We start from the raw sequence: 17,605 nt of genomic DNA on the forward strand, positions 1-17,605 counted from the left end.
CTCGCCACTGTGTTTCTCGAACCACTCCATCACTCCTGGAGAATGCCACTGCCGTGATCGTCATGAAGAGTATGCGATACTCCTTGGTCTTCATGGTGCCTTGCACGAGCTCCATTGGAACCATGGATGCTCACGTGAATGATCCCCACAGCGTGATGGAGATGGTGCCAGTTTGTCTCCGTCCCACAGCACAGATGTCAAAGAGCTGTTGCCCTGAAAGAACTCGCGCCCTGCCATCGGCACGATGAAGAAGGTATCGGGATTCATCAGACCGTGCAACTCTCTGCCATTGAGCCTACCTCCACGGCCGATGGTCACGTGCCCATTTCAATAGTAGTTGCCGATGTCATCATGTCAAAATTGGCACATGCATGAGGCGTCGACTGCGGACGCCCGCCGTTAGAAGTGTTCGGTCCACTGTGTCTTCAGACCCACTTGTACTGTGCCCAGCATTAAATTCTGATGTTAGTTCCGCCACAGTTCGCCGCCTGTTCTGTTTTACTAGTCTACCCAGTCTGCGACGTCCGACATCTGGAATGAGGGGACGCCGCCCAATCCCATGACGTCTGGAAGAGGTTTTACGTTAGTTTCGCCAAGTGCTGAAGACACTAAACACAGCACTCCTCAAACACCCGACAAGTCGCGCAGTTTCCGAAATGCTCCAGCCGAGCCCCCGGGCCATTACAGTCCGTTCTCGGTCAAACTCAGATAAATCGCACGCAGGCAGCAGGCTCGGGCAGCACCCTCAGTTTCTTTACATGCACATTGCGCGTGTCTGACTAGCAATCGCTCCTCGCCCGTTGACGCTGGGTTCACCTTGACCTCTTCAGATCGATAGCAGGTCGTTGATCATAATGTTCTGGCTGGTCAGTGTACTTACGAGATGCAGCCTCTGTCCTTCTTGATGGCGTTTGGGGAACGCGGAGGGCAAATGACTGAATAAATAATAAGGATAAAAAAAAAGGAATCGACGTTCATTCGATAGTGATCCGTAACAACTCAAAGACAGCAACGCTGTCTCACTCACTCACTCACTCACTCACTATAATGACGGGCCTGCCTTCGCCCGAGGTAGCGGAGTTTAAGCTGTTTCGAGCTGTTCCTCCTGAAGTCCTCTCGGTTTTTCTTCGCGTGTTGGTCTGTCCTCTGGTTTCTGTGGATGCAGCAGCTTATCTGCCGGCTGATTCCGACGGCTTCTTGTTCTTCTTCTTCTTCTTCTTACTGCTTCCTGGCTGCCCGAATTCTATTTTCCTCCCGCTGGAGTAGTCCACTGGCGGCGTCTGTGTCCGGATATACTTGACTGCTTCCTCAGTCACGTATTTCCAGTCCTCGTCCGTGAAGATCGGGTGCTTGTTTATGAGCTCCAGATCTCCACGCCTGACGATTTCCCTCCCGCGCAGCTTCTGGTTTAAGGGTTCGCACCCCCAGTGGAATGGATAAGGTTTGTGAGGAAGGGGAGGGATGTTATCTACCGTGAAAGGGTAAGGATGGCCATGATGGGGGTAGCTGCCGTCGCGCAGGGAATCTGCGATCTCGGTGAGCACCTCCCTCACACAGTTCTTGTTGGGGAGGGGGAGGCACTCGAACGGCTCGTCTTCTTCTCCTCCCTCGGTCTCCATCGGCACTTCCTGTGTCGTCTGCGTTTCCGCAGAGACAGGAGTGACGACTGCTTCCGAGGGGGCCGCCTCCTTGTTGTCGGTGGTCTTCCCCGACTGTATGGGCACCTCCCTAGCAACCTGCGTTGCCGCGTCGGCCAGGGAGGCGGTCGTTTGTCTTGGCGCGTCTACCCCAGTGCAGGTGGGGGTCGGTGCCATGCCCGTCTTCGTGCAGGCCGTGAGGTGCACGGTGTGCCTTAGTTGAGACAGCTCCTCGCGAATCTCTTCGAGTTCCGCTCTCAGGGCCGCTCTCTCCTCCGCCATGGTGGTTTTGAGCGCGTCCTCGTTGGCTTCCTGCAGTGCTTGGCGGAAGGCGTCCACGTCGTCTCGGTGGCGCAGCCCGCTTCCCCTACTGAGGCAGGGGGGCGGGGTGACCACCATTTCTTCTTGTTGGGCCACCTCTCCGTGCGTGGTGGCCGACTTCCGCTGCTTCCACGTCTTCAGGTAACTGCAGCTGCGCGCGTTTGCGGCGTGCGAGCCACCGCAGTTTACGCACATCGCTGCAGTACCTCTCGGTTTTATGCAGTTGCGTGTGTCGTGCGATTTCCCGCACTTGACACACGCGACCACACCGTCGCATTCCTTTGGCTATGTGTCCAAGCTTTTGACACTTGTAGCACTGTAATTGTGCCTCAGGCTTCCGCTTCTTCTTCTTGTTGCCGCAACCGTTACTCCCGACTGCGTTTAGCAGGAGCTCCACAGCAGCAGCCATCTTGCCACTTCCTCCATTCCTACTTCTCGGCATGGTGATGGGCTAGTGGCGTTGGCGTGCGCGAGCGACCGACGGTAACGGTGTGAGCCGCAGCGAGTCAAGCAGCGGAGTGCGTGCGTGAGCAATGCTGTCTATAGCCAGACACGTGATATAGGCAATCTCTTTGCACCTTACAGGGAGGAGTAAGAGAAATTCAAAGAATCTCCTTAACCCCGACCCCCCCGATATAGTACGGCAATACTGAGTTCTTGCAGTGTCGCAGACTGTATTATCTGAGTATGAGACGGAGTTTCGAGTGTTGATAACAGTGCTTTCCACAATACCGAAACTTTTCCAGGCCCACGTTTGCTTGTACGGATCTGCCGCGCCAGCGTCGGTCCACAGTGAGTCGGCAGCGTGAGTTTCGCTCGTTTAAGGCCGCGCACGAGAGCTGAAGCGGAACTGATGGTTGTTTGAGCGTCCAGGATAATGAAGTGTTACAAACCGGCGATGACAGCGGAGATAACCGTCAGTTTCGATTCGAAAAGCTGCTAATGTGCCAACACATCAGGACGCAGATGGCGACAGCGATAGGCCGTGGGCGCCGGCTCCCGGGCGCCTATAAGAGCGGCCGCCGCGCGTGCTGTGGCCGCACCATGGCCGCCACGTCGCTGCCGCTGCTCGGCGTCCGCCGCTGCTGCTTCTGCCTCGCGCTGGCTGCTGCGTGGGCGGCCGGCGCGGCCAGCAGCCTCCAGATGGCGGTAAGTTGGCAGCAGTGCACAGGCACAGGGCTACGTCTGCGCGGTCCGCAGCCAAATTTGGAAAATAAAAGAAAGGGAAAATGGTGTAATTCTTTAATAGTGCGGCACATTTCTCTAGCCAATACAGCGCTACTCTTGGGTAGGTCTGACAGGTTTGTGATCCGTCCAGGCAACGTATGTAGCCTCGAGTGCGTTTTCCATGATTTGTGTTGTGGCGTAGCAAGACAGCCACGCCACTCGGAAGTAGCCGAAAGGCACGCGTACACACCCGCCGACTGGCGTGAAGTCTGGAACAGGATAAGTTATGAATACACTAAAGAAAAGTATGCAGCTCCTCGGCTACTTAACTTTATTCCATCATTGTGGTACATCGCTATTGACGATACAAGTGAGACTATCTCCAGATACGGTTAATTACAATCACTGTAAGGCAAATGCCGCCTTGCTAGGCCGTAGTCATGGACTTAGCTGAAGGCTATTCTAACTGTCTCTCGGCAAATGAGAGAAAGGCTTCGTACGTGTCGTGGCTAGCAAAGTCGTCGTACAACTGAGACGAGTGCTAGTCCGCCTCTCTAGACCTGCCATGTGGTGGCGCTAGGTCTGAAAGTACTGACAGTGGCGACACGTGGGTCCGACATGTACTAATGGACCGCGGCCGATATAAAGCTACCACCTAGCAAGTGTGGTGTCTGGCGGTGACACCAAAGTTTGCACCTGTCCACTGGGGGAAGTCGTGTAGGCCTCACACTAATGTCGTCTTCTCTCCTCACGCGATTCAACACTAACCACCATTTCTTAATGATTTTGATGTTGGGTGAGTCAGGCCGTATCATTAATAGCTTTGCATCTGTCTCAGATCTTCTTCCAAACCGTCTCGAGTGATAATTACCTAGTGCCACTCGTGTTTTCCAAAGCGGGTACATACACCACTGCCCATTAAAATTGCTACACCACGAAGATGACGTTCTACAGACGCGAAATTTAACCGACAGGAAGAAGATGCTGTGATACGAAAATGATCAGCTTTTCAGCGCATTCACACAAGGTTGGTGCCGGTGGCGACACCTACAACGTGCTGACATGAGGAAAGGTTCCAACCGATTTCACATACACAAACAGCAGTTGACCGACGTTGCCTGGTGAAACGTTGTTGTGATGCCTCGAGTAAGGAGGAGAAATGCGTACCATCACGTTTCCGACTTTGATAAACGTCGGATTGTAGCCTATCGCGATTGTGGTTTATCGTACCGCGACACTGCTGCTCGCGGTCGTCGAGATCCAATGACTGTTAGCAGAATATGGAAGCGGTGGGTTCAAGAGGGTAATACGGAACGCCGTGCTGGATCCCAACGGCCTCATGTCACTAGCAGTCGAGATGACAGGCATCTTATCCGCATGGCTGTAACGGATCGTGCAGCCACGTCTCGATCCCTGAGTCAACAGATGGCCGCGCTTGCAAGACAACAACCATCTGCACGAGCAGTTCGGCGAAGTTTGCAGCAGCATGGACTATCAGCTCGGAGACCATGGCTGAGGTTACCCTTGACGCTGCATCACAGACAGGAGCGCCTGCGTTGGTGTACTCGACTACGAACCTGAGTGCACAATGGCAAAACGTCATTTTTTCGGATGAATCCAGGTTTTGTTTACAGCATCATCATAGTCGCATCCGTGTTTTGCGACATCGCGGTGAACGCACATTGGAAGCGTGTATTCGTCATCGCCATACTGGCGTATAACCCGCCGTGATGCTATGGGGTGCCATTGTTTACACGTCTTGGTCACGTCTTGTTCGCATTCACGGCACTTTGAACAGTGGACGTTACATTTCAGATGTGCTACTACCCGTGGCTCTACCCTTCATTCGATCCATGCGAAACCCTACATTTCAGCAGGATAATGCACGACCACATGTTGCAGGTCCTGTACGGGCCTTTCTCAATACAGAAAATGCTCGACTGCTGTCCTGGCAAGAACACATTCACCGGATCTCTGACCGATTGAAAACGTCTGGTCAATGGTGGCCGAGCAACTAGCTCGTTACAATACGCCAGTCAGTACTCTTCACGAACTGTGGTATCCTGTTGAAGCTGCATGGGCAGCTATACCTGTACACGCCATCCAAGCTTTGTTTGACTCAATGCCCAGTCGTATCAAGGCCGTTATTATGGCCAGTGGTCGTTGTTCTTGATACTGATTTCTCATGATGTATGCACCCAAATTGCGTGAAAATGTAATCACATGTTAGTTCTGATATAATATATTGGTCCAATGAATACCCGTTTATCACCGGCATTTCTTCTTGGTGTAGCAATTTTAATGGCCAGTAGTGTAAACTTTAGATGGTTATTGCAAGACACGTCTTGTCGTTCTTCATCTTCTCGCACTCCTCAGCTGCCCAGTAGGGCTCTCATAACTTCAGGAAGGTTCATGTATGCCTAGATCGGAAGCCGTGTGCACTGTGTAGGGGTAAACGATCCCAGGACTGTTGTCACTGCCTTCATCAACTGTACATCCATTTCCTGTAAATTGGCGCTGTTATAGCAACCAAAATAAAACTAGACTCCTTTCTAACAAGCCTCGGAAGGGCCAACGGTACTGACCGAGCGCCGTGTCACCCTCAGACGACAGGCGTCACTGGAATTCGATATGGAGGGGCATGAGGTCAGCACACCGCTCTTCCTGACGTTCTCAGTTTTAACAGGCGCCCAATATTGTGCTGCGTTATGCACCACGACCATAGCCGAGGCCCTCAACGTGTCTGCATCACAGTACTGTAATGTACCTGCCACTTTAGACAAAACTGGAAGCGGTAGTAAAGATTCCCAGGACGCCCTAGTCAACACTACGTGATCCACCATCGTCTGAGGACACTTCAATGGCACACACCCATTGCTAATCAGCGGTCTAAACTTTGCCGAACAAGTAAGATTTGTAACAGGAAGAACTGAAGATATTCGCTGAAAATGGGCTAACCCTCTAATGTAAGAAACTTAGATATAAGTGTTGCTATCTGTTGCAGGTTATGGGAACTGTAAATAAAATTGACATACGTATCACCCCCTAATATCAGCCTCACGTTGCTGTGGAATTTGCTGAAGGCACTGCTTGTGTGCATACAGTGTCTGCCGACACGTCCCGCATTGCCTCAAGAGAAACAGCCGTGCTGGTGCCTCAACATCAGTGTGCGGCGCAGCAAGGACCGACATACACGACTTGTAACCTCCCCCTCGCTTATCGACCTTAATGACAGTGAAAAATTAAACCGCCTGTACCTAATGGAAATTTGGGAAAAGCAATCGTCACCGAAGTTAATTTGTCGGTAAAGAGGGAGGAAAGGGTTACATCTAAATGAAAGGAAAAATCCAAATGAAACCGGTGGAAAGTAATTTTGAAAAGGGGTAAAGTTAATAAAGAAAGTAAATGTGCGGCCGTTACGTTAACAATTAACTAGAGGTAATTAGATATTTGAGATTTGGGGGAAATTACGGTCGCCAGTCCTAAGGACAATTACTATAGTAACTGAAAAAGAAAGATTATTACACATATAATTAGCACTAGAAGCGTGGCAACTGAAGGTTGACAAGTGTAGTGTGAAAACTGAACGTTTGTCAGAAGTAATAAATTTCGCTACACTCTGACTTAATTTAGCAAAAGAATTAATAAAACCGGAAAATCGAAAGTTAATTTAGTGACTGAAGTTAATAGTGAGCTTTCTTTCTGAAGCCCATCGCAATTCAGTAAAATACGGTTAGTCTTGGAATACCTCAACAATCATTTCAAAAGCTACTTGAATCTACGCAATTTAGAAATGAGAGATTTAACTTTGAACTTGAATTAAATGATTCTGAACAATTAACAATAGTAAAATTTAGTACGTACCAAGCTGAGCTGCAGTCACAGGTAAGCTAAAATATGGTAACAAAACGCGCACTCTTAATTTGTGCTTGTGTAATCTAAATATTGTAGCCAGCTATGAATACTTTAACTGAACTTTGAAATTAAAGCAGTGAAATCGAATCATATTACTTTAATGATGGCGTTTGAATTTCAACGACACTCGGGTTCATTCCGGAAAAGGAAGGGACCCTGCTTGGTAATGCAATTGGGACAATGAGCAACAAACGTTCATGCTAAGTTGCTGTAATTTTGCGATGCAACAATTTTAAAAGTTTGAAAAACTGAGGCCTGTCATACAGTTCTAAACCTTTACGTGCTTCCAGTCTTCCTTGTTGGTTGATTTGAAGGTCTGAAGCCGTCGATCGAGGAGGTGGCGACAGTCACTCATTGTCGACCGTCGCTGTTGCAGAAGCTGGATATTGGCGCGCCTTCTTCTCGACACGGTCACCAGACGAAACGGGCTCTTGATGTGCGCCAGCTAATGCTTCCCGTCCGCGACACCATGTGAGAAACTATCATCGCAAGTCGAACGCAATTACATGCTGCCAAACCCCGAAAGCGCGGCAACTCGCGGGAGCTTCACACAACACACCTGCTCCACTCGCTACTCCAGCCAGACCCCTCTGTTCTCGCTCCACACGGCCGAGTTAACACTACCAAAGGTCCTACACACTTTGATTCTTCACACGACCTATCGATGTAATCGTTCGATAGCAGTTTTCCCTAGGCAAGACCCAGCGTAAAAATACAAATAATATTTACGAAGCAAACCAATTATACATCGACATAAATGCATAAATATATATATACAAATAGTAAAACAATTACAATATGTAAAGACACAGAAATGTCATATATTCAAATAACAAAAATAAGGAAAACAAATTTATTGTACAATAGATGGAAATAGGAGGATATGCATTTCCGGCGTTACAGACTATTTGCCTCGAGTAGTGGTACCACTCTGGAAATCAGCCGACTGTTACTTTTGTGTCTCTGGCTTGGGTTTTGCCAAAGGATTTAGTGAAAGCGTTTATGAGGAGGGATTCAGCCTGTTGATCGATGTGAGAGGCACACGTTAATTTGCGTAGTGGGGAATCCTGGCAATAGTCGCGGAAGGAGAGAAGACTACGGAAATTACCTACACGAATGCACATTCGCACCTAGATGGTTAATCGAAATGAGATGCCCTCTGTCCTAAAACGAGAGCCTTTCACTATAAAGTGCCGAGTCTTATAACAGAGACAGTAACAGCAGATCACTTTTTTGTCCATTCGGACTGACAGTGCACGTCTGTCTACCGAAAACCAAACAAGATTACATGTTCTACGACATCCATTCGGAACTCATTCCAACCAGTGTCGAAAAGCATTGGAGAAAAGAATGGAAAAAAAAGTTGGATCTGCTTATAAACTTGTCTGGACAATGTGTGTCCTAACAGTGTAATATGAATATCTTACGCCACACAGCAACACAGCACCTTACAAAGCTGAGAATGATGTAGACGGGATGAGGTAGGCCATACATACACCCACTGTCTTTCTTCAGCATTTCTCTGTCTGTGTACTCCCGAACTTAAGGCCCCTTGAACTTTCATTTCCTCTCTTCCCGTAAGCTCTTCATTCTTTCTCTTCTTTTCCTTCTCTTCTCCTCGGAAATGTAGTACCTGGACCTTCTTTTTATGATTTATTTTCAAATGATTTTATGCTGTTGACTCTGCTTCTGAATTCTTCACTGTTTTGGATCAGCTGCAGCGTAATACCAGTTTCTTGTAGAGATCTTTTGACCGCTTCTACCCACTTAGAGATGGATTTAAAGATTTGGTGTAACTAAACATCTCTTTGCTCAGTCGACTTACGTCCATTATTATTATGTGTCCATAAAATTTCAGCCGTCCTTTCCGCGCTGTTTCCAAGTCCCATCAGTAATCTCCTGCGCTGACCGATTTTTCCGAAATGTTTCTTTCCTTCTTTTCAGGTTCTAAGAAAGGTTCCTTTTTATGTAAAATAAGAAGCATAGAGTCCTTCTCGTTTTATAACTGAATTACGTTGCCTGATTTTGGCCTTGTAAGATGTTGTTCGTTTGTTATACCTGGTCTGAGTTAGTGTGTAGAAAGTTCCATTGACTGCATCTTTATCCAGTCCACACCGTTGGAACTGTTCTCTTATGAATTGGAATTTATGCATCCTTTTAATCTTCCATTATTTTTCTGCTTGGTTTCTGCGTTCAATATATTCGGTCCTTTCATACGAGACTCTGAGACCCATTTTTCCAGCAATTTCATTTTGGTCTCTAGAATCGTATATACACTGATGAGCCTATACGTTATGACCACCTGCCTTGTAGCTTGTTTTCCATCTTTGGAACGAAAAACATTATCGATTCTGCGTATAAGGGATCCGACAGTTTGTTGCATTGATAGTGGAGGAATGTGGCATTAGAAGTCTGCGCGCAAAAACTGGTCGCTGATTTGCGTACCAGATGATGGGGCCCGCTAGAGACCAAGATGGGTTCCACAGGATTTACATCAGGCGAATTGGTCGTCGAGACAGCAATGTGAGTTCACTACAATGATCCTCGAACCACTTTGGCACGCTTCTGGCACCGAGTCAGGGCCAATTATGCTGCTGAAAAATAACGTCAGGGAAGACATCAAGCATGAATTGGGATTTGGGTGGTTCGTTGCTGTCAGCGTGGCTCCATGTAAGCGCAGGAGAATATGTCCCACAGCATAATACCTGTCCCACCAGTCTGCGTCCTTGACACGCTGCACGTTCGGTCCGCCGTTCATCTGGACGCCTGCGATTGTGGAGACGACCAGCGACCTGTGTAGCAAAAGTGAAGAGCCGATACGTTTACATTTATCGACGGTCGAAACGCGATGGTCCCGTGATCACTGCAATGGCGGTGTCGTTGGGTCAGCATATGTACATGTAGGGCTAGTCTGTTGCGAAGCTCCGTGTTGAACAACGTACGATGAACGGTGTGCTCCGAAACACTTGTGCTCTTTCAGCAGAGATGATGCAAATCACCATGTGTCCCACTTGTAGACAAGCTTCAAAATCCCACGTTCTGTAAAGAGTCGTGGACGTCCACCCATTTAGCGCCAAGTGGTTGTTTCACTGTCCTTCTACCTCTGTCCGTCGATGCTCACGACAGTAGCACGTGAACACTAGACCAGCTTCGCCGCTTTCGAGATACTTGTTCACAGCCGCTGAGTAATAACAATCTGCCATTTGTCTAAGTCGCTTACCTCACTGTATTGTCCCATTTGTACCCTATATCTTATCTAGGGCGATCCCCCGTCCGTCTCTGCTCCGCTTTCACGATTTTGTTACCGTGTCACGTGCCCGCAACGCCACCAGGTGGCTTCCAACTTCGCGGTGCGCTGAGATCATGATTTTTGGCTGCTCAGTGTATGTGGTGTCTGTTGTTTTCGACATCTGCGAAAGAACAGACATCATATATGTCTCTAACATACACTCCTGGAAATGGAAAAAAGAACACATTGACACCGGTGTGTCAGACCCACCATACTTGCTCCGGACACTGCGAGAGGGCTGAACAAGCAATGATCACACGCACGGCACAGCGGACACACCAGGAACCGCGGTGTTGGCCGTCGAATGGCGCAAGCTGCGCGGCATTTGTGCACCGCCGCCGTCAGTGTCAGCCAGTTTGCCGTGGCATACGGAGCTCCATCGCAGTCTTTAACACTGGTAGCATGCCGCGACAGCGTGGACGTGAACCGTATGTCCAGCTGACGGACTTCGAGCGAGGGCGTATAGTGGGCATGCGGGAGGCCGGGTGGGCGTACCGCCGAATTGCTCAACACGTGGGGCGTGAGGTCTCCACAGTACATCGATGTTGTCGCCAGTGGTCGGCGGAAGGTGCACGTGCCCGTCGACCTGGGACCGGACCGCAGCGACGCACGGATGCACGCCAAGACCGTAGGATCCTACGCAGTGCCGTAGGGGACCGCACCGCCACTTCCCAGCAAATTAGGGACACTGTTGCTCCTGGGGTATCGGCGAGGACCATTCGCAACCGTCTCCACGAAGCTGGGCTACGGTCCCGCACACCGTTAGGCCGTCTTCCGCTCACGCCCCAACATCGTGCAGCCCGCCTCCAGTGGTGTCGCGACAGGCGTGAATGGAGGGACGAATGGAGACGTGTCGTCTTCAGCGATGAGAGTCGCTTCTGCCTTGGTGCCAATGATGGTCGTATGCGTGTTTGGGCCGTGCAGGTGAGCGCCACAATCAGGACTGCATACGACCGAGGCACACAGGGCCAACACCCGGCATCATGGTGTGGGGAGCGATCTCCTACACTGGCCGTACACCACTGGTGATCGTCGAGGGGACACTGAATAGTGCACGGTACATCCAAACCGTCATCGAACCCATCGTTCTACCATTCCTAGACCTGCAAGGGAACTTGCTGTTCCAACAGGACAATGCACGTCCGCATGTATCCCGTGCCACCCAATGTGCTCTAGAAGGTGTAAGTCAACTACCCTGACCAGCAAGATCTCCGGATCTGTCCCCCATTGAGCATGTTTGGGACTGGATGAAGCGTCGTCTCACGCGGTCTGCACGTCCAGCACGAACGCTGGTCCAACTGAGGCGCCAGGTGGAAATGGCATGGCAAGCCGTTCCACAGGACTACATCCAGCATCTCTACGATCGTCTCCATGGGAGAATAGCAGCCTGCATTGCTGCGAAAGGTGGATATACACTGTACTAGTGCCGACATTGTGCATGCTCTGTTGCCTGTGTCTATGTGCCTGTGGTTCTGTCAGTGTGATCATGTGATGTATGTGACCCCAGGAATATGTCAATAAAGTTTCCCCTTCCTGGGACAATGAATTCACGGTGTTCTTATTTCAATTTCGAGGAGTGTAGAAACCATGCCCTTCGGGATGTAAGTTCATTAGACGTTTTTCGTTCCGTACCCTCTCATTGACCAATCCCTGATGTTTGTACGCTGTGGAAACAACCACCCCGTATGTATCAGAGAAGAGATCAGCCAATGATCTCTTCAGTGCAGACGCACACCAGGTTTGAACTCTTACGGCAATCGGCGAAATGCCGCGAATAATGAGACTAATGGACTGAGAGTTTGGGTCTGGTGGGTGCCTTGCTAGGGTGATCCACGGAATTGCGATGACCACTGTATCCGGATGACGCGGTGGTCAGCGCATCTGCCTGAGCACGCAGGACACCCACTTCAACACCCTGACCGGCACAAATTTTCAGCTTCCCCCATTAATTTAAATCAGTGCCCGCTCGCAGCCAAAATCTGTAACTCTTTTGTGTCTCTCTAGAATTCTTTGTGCATCCTTCCGCTTCTGACTACAACGATAAGGTCTTGGTAAACTCTAAGCGTATTATAATGAAACAGCGTTACTTTACATTCACTGAAAGCGCTGTAAAAATCTGAACTGCTAGATTAATTCTCATGTAATTCCAATTACATATCAAGAAATGCTAACAAATCATTCTAAAGGTACGGTTGGATTACGGCCTGCGCATTTAATTCTGTTGTTCTAAAATTAAGAGTATAAGACAAACCATTTTGTAAAGTCGGAGCCGGCCTGAGTGGCCGAGCGGTTCTAGGCGCTACAGTCTGGAACCGCGCGACCGCTACGGTCGCAGGTTCGAATCCTGCCTCGGGCATGGATGTGTGTGATGTCCTTAGGTTAGTTAGGTTTAAGTAGTTCTAAGTTCTAGGGGACTGATGACCTGAGAAGTTTAGTCCCATAGTGCTCAGAGCCATTTGCACCATTTTGTAAAGTCGGAGCTCTTCCTTAGGATGTTGTAATTAACCTTCATTCAAAGTATAAAATTCAGACAAAGAACTGAGGAAGCCATTAGGGCCGAGAACGGCGAAGCGTTTTCCCTTGTCGTCTTGTTTTGTGCCATCTTTTCCGAAGTAAAATGGGTCGCAGTAGGCAGACACAGTGGACAGGATCGAGATGGGGAAGATAGGAGCACCCTGCCTTTTTCCGCTTTCGTGAACGTGTTTCGCGTGGAACGAAGCATACTGCAGACAGACTGAACTGTGGGGAAGTCTGCCTGCAGTGTTAAAGTGAGGTCATGCTTTGTTGCACTCTTCAGGACAGTAACTGTTTGTGCTGACATTGGTACAAATTATGGAAAGAGTCGCAAGTTTTAGACGAGGATGCGAGATGTTTCCAGGCTAAAATATGGTAATGAAGCAGTTTCGCCAAGTAACTCCAAGGATGTTTCTCAAAGGTAGACATTATTGATGATGGTCTGTTTGATTATTAAGGGACGTGAAAAATTTGCGGAAGTATTTTTGCACCACATTCTCAGCTTCACTGCTACTAACGAGGCAAGCGACAGACGTTAAGAGAACACTATAAAGATGTACGGAATAGCAGTGTAAGCTCGTTATAATTTGATTTACTGGTTGTTTCCTTTCTTCCGAAAGTGTATTCGTCTTATTCCTTCCTACTTCAGAGCATCTTCCAGCTTTTAATTACTTTCTCCAAGACAATATTGAAGAGAATTGGAGATAATCTGTCTCCTTGCCTGACCCCTGTCTTTATGTCAAAGGGCTCTGGGACAGCTTCATAAAACTTAAATTCCGAGGTGGTGTCTGTCAGGGTTTGTTTTGCGATTTCCCTTGTTTTTCTATCAACTAAATTACTATTACTCTAACTGTCAGAATGCTCAAGAGGTTGAATATATGTTCCTCGCGGGATTTTCCTTTTCGGAAGCCAGCTTAATATTCTCCAGCCATGTAATCGGATTGTTCAACTCTTCTCAGCAGGACTATGGAGAGTACCTTACAAGCAATTGAAGGTAAGGAGATCCCTCTTGTTTTTCAGGTCCGTTCAGTTGTCTTTCCTGTGGAGTTTGTGTATGAACGCATGTTTCCAGTCTTACGGTATTTTTCAGTTTTTCATGTTTCTTCCATAACGTGATCTGTTCCATTTTCAGCAGCTTGCCCTCCTATCTTCCACATTCACGCCACAATATCATCTTCACCTGCTGCTTTATTATCCTTGAGCTCTGTGAAGGTGGGTGGTTTGGAATCCAAATTATTCTGGATTTGTTTCTGAGCGTCCACCCTTATCCCAGGCTCTTCGCAACTTTTTTTTTTTTCGTATTGCTGGTACTTATTGATTGCTTCACTGTTGTGTGACGCCAACGGTCGCAGGTTCGAATCCTGCCTCAGGCATTGATGTGTGTGATGTCCTTAGGTTAGTTAGGTTTAAGTAGTTCTAAGTTCTAGGGGACTGATGACCTCAGATGTTAAGTCCCATAGTGCTCAGAGCCATTTGAACCATTTTGTTGTGTGACATCAGATTTCTCAAACAAGTAGTTTCTGCTTGTACACATACGCTCCGACAAATACATTAGGTGGATAGGGTATTTTGCAACGATATTACCAATTTTGTTTCACATTTCATTCATGCGCTTAAGCGAAGGAAAACTGTAAACTCGGAAAGTTAGAATATATCATACTATGGTATGTAGGCAAGATGTTAAATGTTGTTACTAAAAATATCGGCCGGCCAATGTTGCCGAGCGGTTCTAGGCGCTTCAGTCCGGAACCGCGCTGCTGCTACGGTCACAGGTTCGAATCCTGTCTCAGGCATGGATGCGTGTGATGTCCTTAGGTTAGTTAGGTTTAAGTAGTTCCAAGCCTAGGGGACTGGTGACCTCAGACGTTAAGTCCCATAGTGCTTAGAGAGATTTTCAAAATATCGAAAAGTATTTGGCCGATCTACTTCAAATTTTTACAGTATATTCTAATGATTCGGACATTCATATGCTACATTTTTAATATAAAAAATATATATGTAATACGTAAAGGGGGAAAGTTGCTACCTTTACACGATACTTCAGTGAACAATCAAGCGAACATAGGTTATATATTTTTTGATATACACAACACGTACATAATTTTAGTACAAAGACGAAAATTTGTTACGAAAAATCTCGAAAAGTCCTTAACCAATTTACTTAAAATTTTTAGACGATACTCTAGTGAACAATCGGACAGACATAGGCTAAACATTTTTTATAATGTGTATTTACGTGAAATATAAAGGGGAAACATTGTTATCAAACGTCTCGAAAAGTTCTTGAACGATTTCCTTCGAATTTTTACATGATATTGTAATAGACAATGAGACGGGCATATATATATATATATATATATATATATATATATATATATATGTGTGTGTGTGTGTGTGTGTGTGTGTGTGTGTGTGTGTGTATACAACAATGTACATGTTTCCTGCTAAAACCAACTGTGAGAAAGAAAATTCTGTACTGTGCTGTGCTACGAAAATGCGCGGTTTCGTTTTGTTTCTCGCAGTCAGACAAATTGTTTCTCCCACACATATATTCTTTCTTATCATTAGTATTGAAAGTAAATCTGTGTGTTCAATAATATGTTATGTTGTTACGTTGCACGCATATTTATGGTTAATTGGATTATGGGATACGTTGCAAAAGTAAAAACCGAGTCCAAGGTGAAACAGAGAGAACGAAAGAGGAAATATATGTAGGAAGGGGGAAAGAGCGGTTGTTTCGAATTTACACTTATATTAATTCCCCGAACATAGCACTTATATACCAAACACCGTAAATAAATTTCACTTTCATTCGTAAAAATTTTCGGTAATTAATGCCATTAATTGAAGAAAGAGATTGTCAGGATGATTCCGTCACAATGGGTAACGGTCTGCTGCCCAAGTCTGTTGGGCTAACTCGCCTGCTCGTACGGCTAGCGCTGTTGCACGGTACTCGACAAGATCGTGGAACTCCAAACCATGGATTCTTGTTAAACACTTGGGAAGTGCGTTCTCTTAGACCTGCGTCTATGCTTGTATAGTAGACGAGAGAAACATTAAGATATCCGGTGGCCACTCGCTTATAAGCTTGCATTGTTAGTACAATTGCAAGTTAAGGGGGTGACTAGGAGAGCGACTGGATTAAAAAAAGCGACGTTTAAGTGCGGGAAGGATGTTCGTGATGCACAACAAGGCCTACATAGTATCTTCAGAGACTATAGTAATAAAGAAACATTAGACATCGGTAAAAATTAATTCATTTATGACTCTGATTGTTATGAATGGTCTCTAGAATATCTAAAAGTGTTAATGAAGGAACCCTTACGCTGTAGCGAAGGCTCACGCCACACCCTGCGTTGTCACCAGCCCTCAAGAAACACTTTACCTGACAGCAGGAAAGTATGAAGGTCAATGAGATGTGCGTCCATGCTCTGTCGAGGATCAGATCCAAGTGATGGAAAACATTGGACGGATCAGGATACCCCCTTTTACGGATAACACTGTGGAGGTAAGCAATGGGCACTCGCCTATTCCCTCACTATTTTCTGCACAGTGCATTGGTTCCTTATTTTCACCGAAACAGCTTTGTGTTAAACTGCTATTGTTAAATGTAACACCCATTTCAAGGTGTGGACCAGTTTGATGCATTAGTCGAGCGTGATCGCGATTAGGCTGTTTCAGCGTCTCGGCCAATTCCGCAAGGGCCCGAGCCTTCTGTATGATTCTGAATGCTACCAGGTGGCAGTGTCAGAAGCGCTTTTACGTTCCCGAAAGTCTCATGAGGCAAGCGTAACAAAAATGGGTGGAGTACGAGGTGCATTCAAGTTCTAAGGCCTCCGATTTTTTTTCTCCGGACTGGAAAGAGATAGAAACATGCGCATTGTTTTAAAATGAGGCCGCGTTCATTGTCAATACGTCCCAGACATGGCAGCACCGTAGGGCAGATGGAATTTTACCGCAAGCGGCGAGAATGAGAACTGTTTTAAATACTTAAAATGGCGACGTTTTCCTTACTTGAACAGCGTGCAATCATTCGTTTTCTGAATTTGCATGGTGTGAAACCAATTGGAATTCATCGACAGTTGAAGGAGACACGTGGTGATGGAGTTATGGATCTGTCGAAAGTGCGTTCGTGGGTGCGGCAGTTTAATGAAGGCAGAACATCGTCTGACAACAAACCGAAACAACCTCGGGCTCGCAAAAGCCGGTCTGACGACATGATCGAGAAAGTGGAGAGAATTGTTTTGGGGGATCGCCGAATGACTGTTGAACAGATCGCCTCCAGAGTCGGCATTTCTGTGGGTTCTGTGCACACAATCCTGCATGACGACCTGAAAATGCGAAAAGTGTCATCCAGGCGGGTGCCACGGATGGTGACGGACGACCACATGGCTGTCCGTGTGGCACGTTGCCAAGCAATGTTGACGCGCAACGACAGCACGAATGGGACTTTCTTTTCGTCGGTTGTGACAATGGATGAGACGTGGATGCCATTTTTCAATCCAGAAACAAAGCGCCAGTCAGCTCAATGGAAGCACACAGATTCACCGCCACCAAAAAAATTTCGGGTAACCGCCAGTGCTGAAAAAATGATGGTGTCCATGTTCTGGGACAGCGAGGGCGTAATCCTTACCCATTGCGTTCCAAAGGGCACTACTGTAACAGGTGCATCCTACGAAAATGTTTTGAAGAACAAATTCCTTCCTGCACTGCAACAAAAACGTCCGGGAAGGGCTGAGCGTGTGCTGTTTCACCGAGACAA

General features: G+C 47.4%; 1 protein-coding gene across 1 annotated transcript in view; it reads left to right on the top strand.

The window, feature by feature from the left end:
* Positions 1-3,002: 3,002 nt before the first annotated feature.
* Positions 3,003-17,605, top strand: part of LOC126147104 (uncharacterized) — a 38,180-nt gene continuing 23,577 nt past the window's right edge. The window contains exon 1 of the mRNA XM_049915672.1: positions 3,003-3,107. Within this exon, the coding sequence (XP_049771629.1) occupies positions 3,003-3,107 (105 nt within the window). The remainder of the gene's footprint in view (positions 3,108-17,605) is intronic.

The sequence above is a fragment of the Schistocerca cancellata genome, chromosome 1 (assembly GCF_023864275.1).
Source record: "Schistocerca cancellata isolate TAMUIC-IGC-003103 chromosome 1, iqSchCanc2.1, whole genome shotgun sequence".
Classification (NCBI taxonomy): domain Eukaryota; kingdom Metazoa; phylum Arthropoda; class Insecta; order Orthoptera; family Acrididae; genus Schistocerca; species Schistocerca cancellata.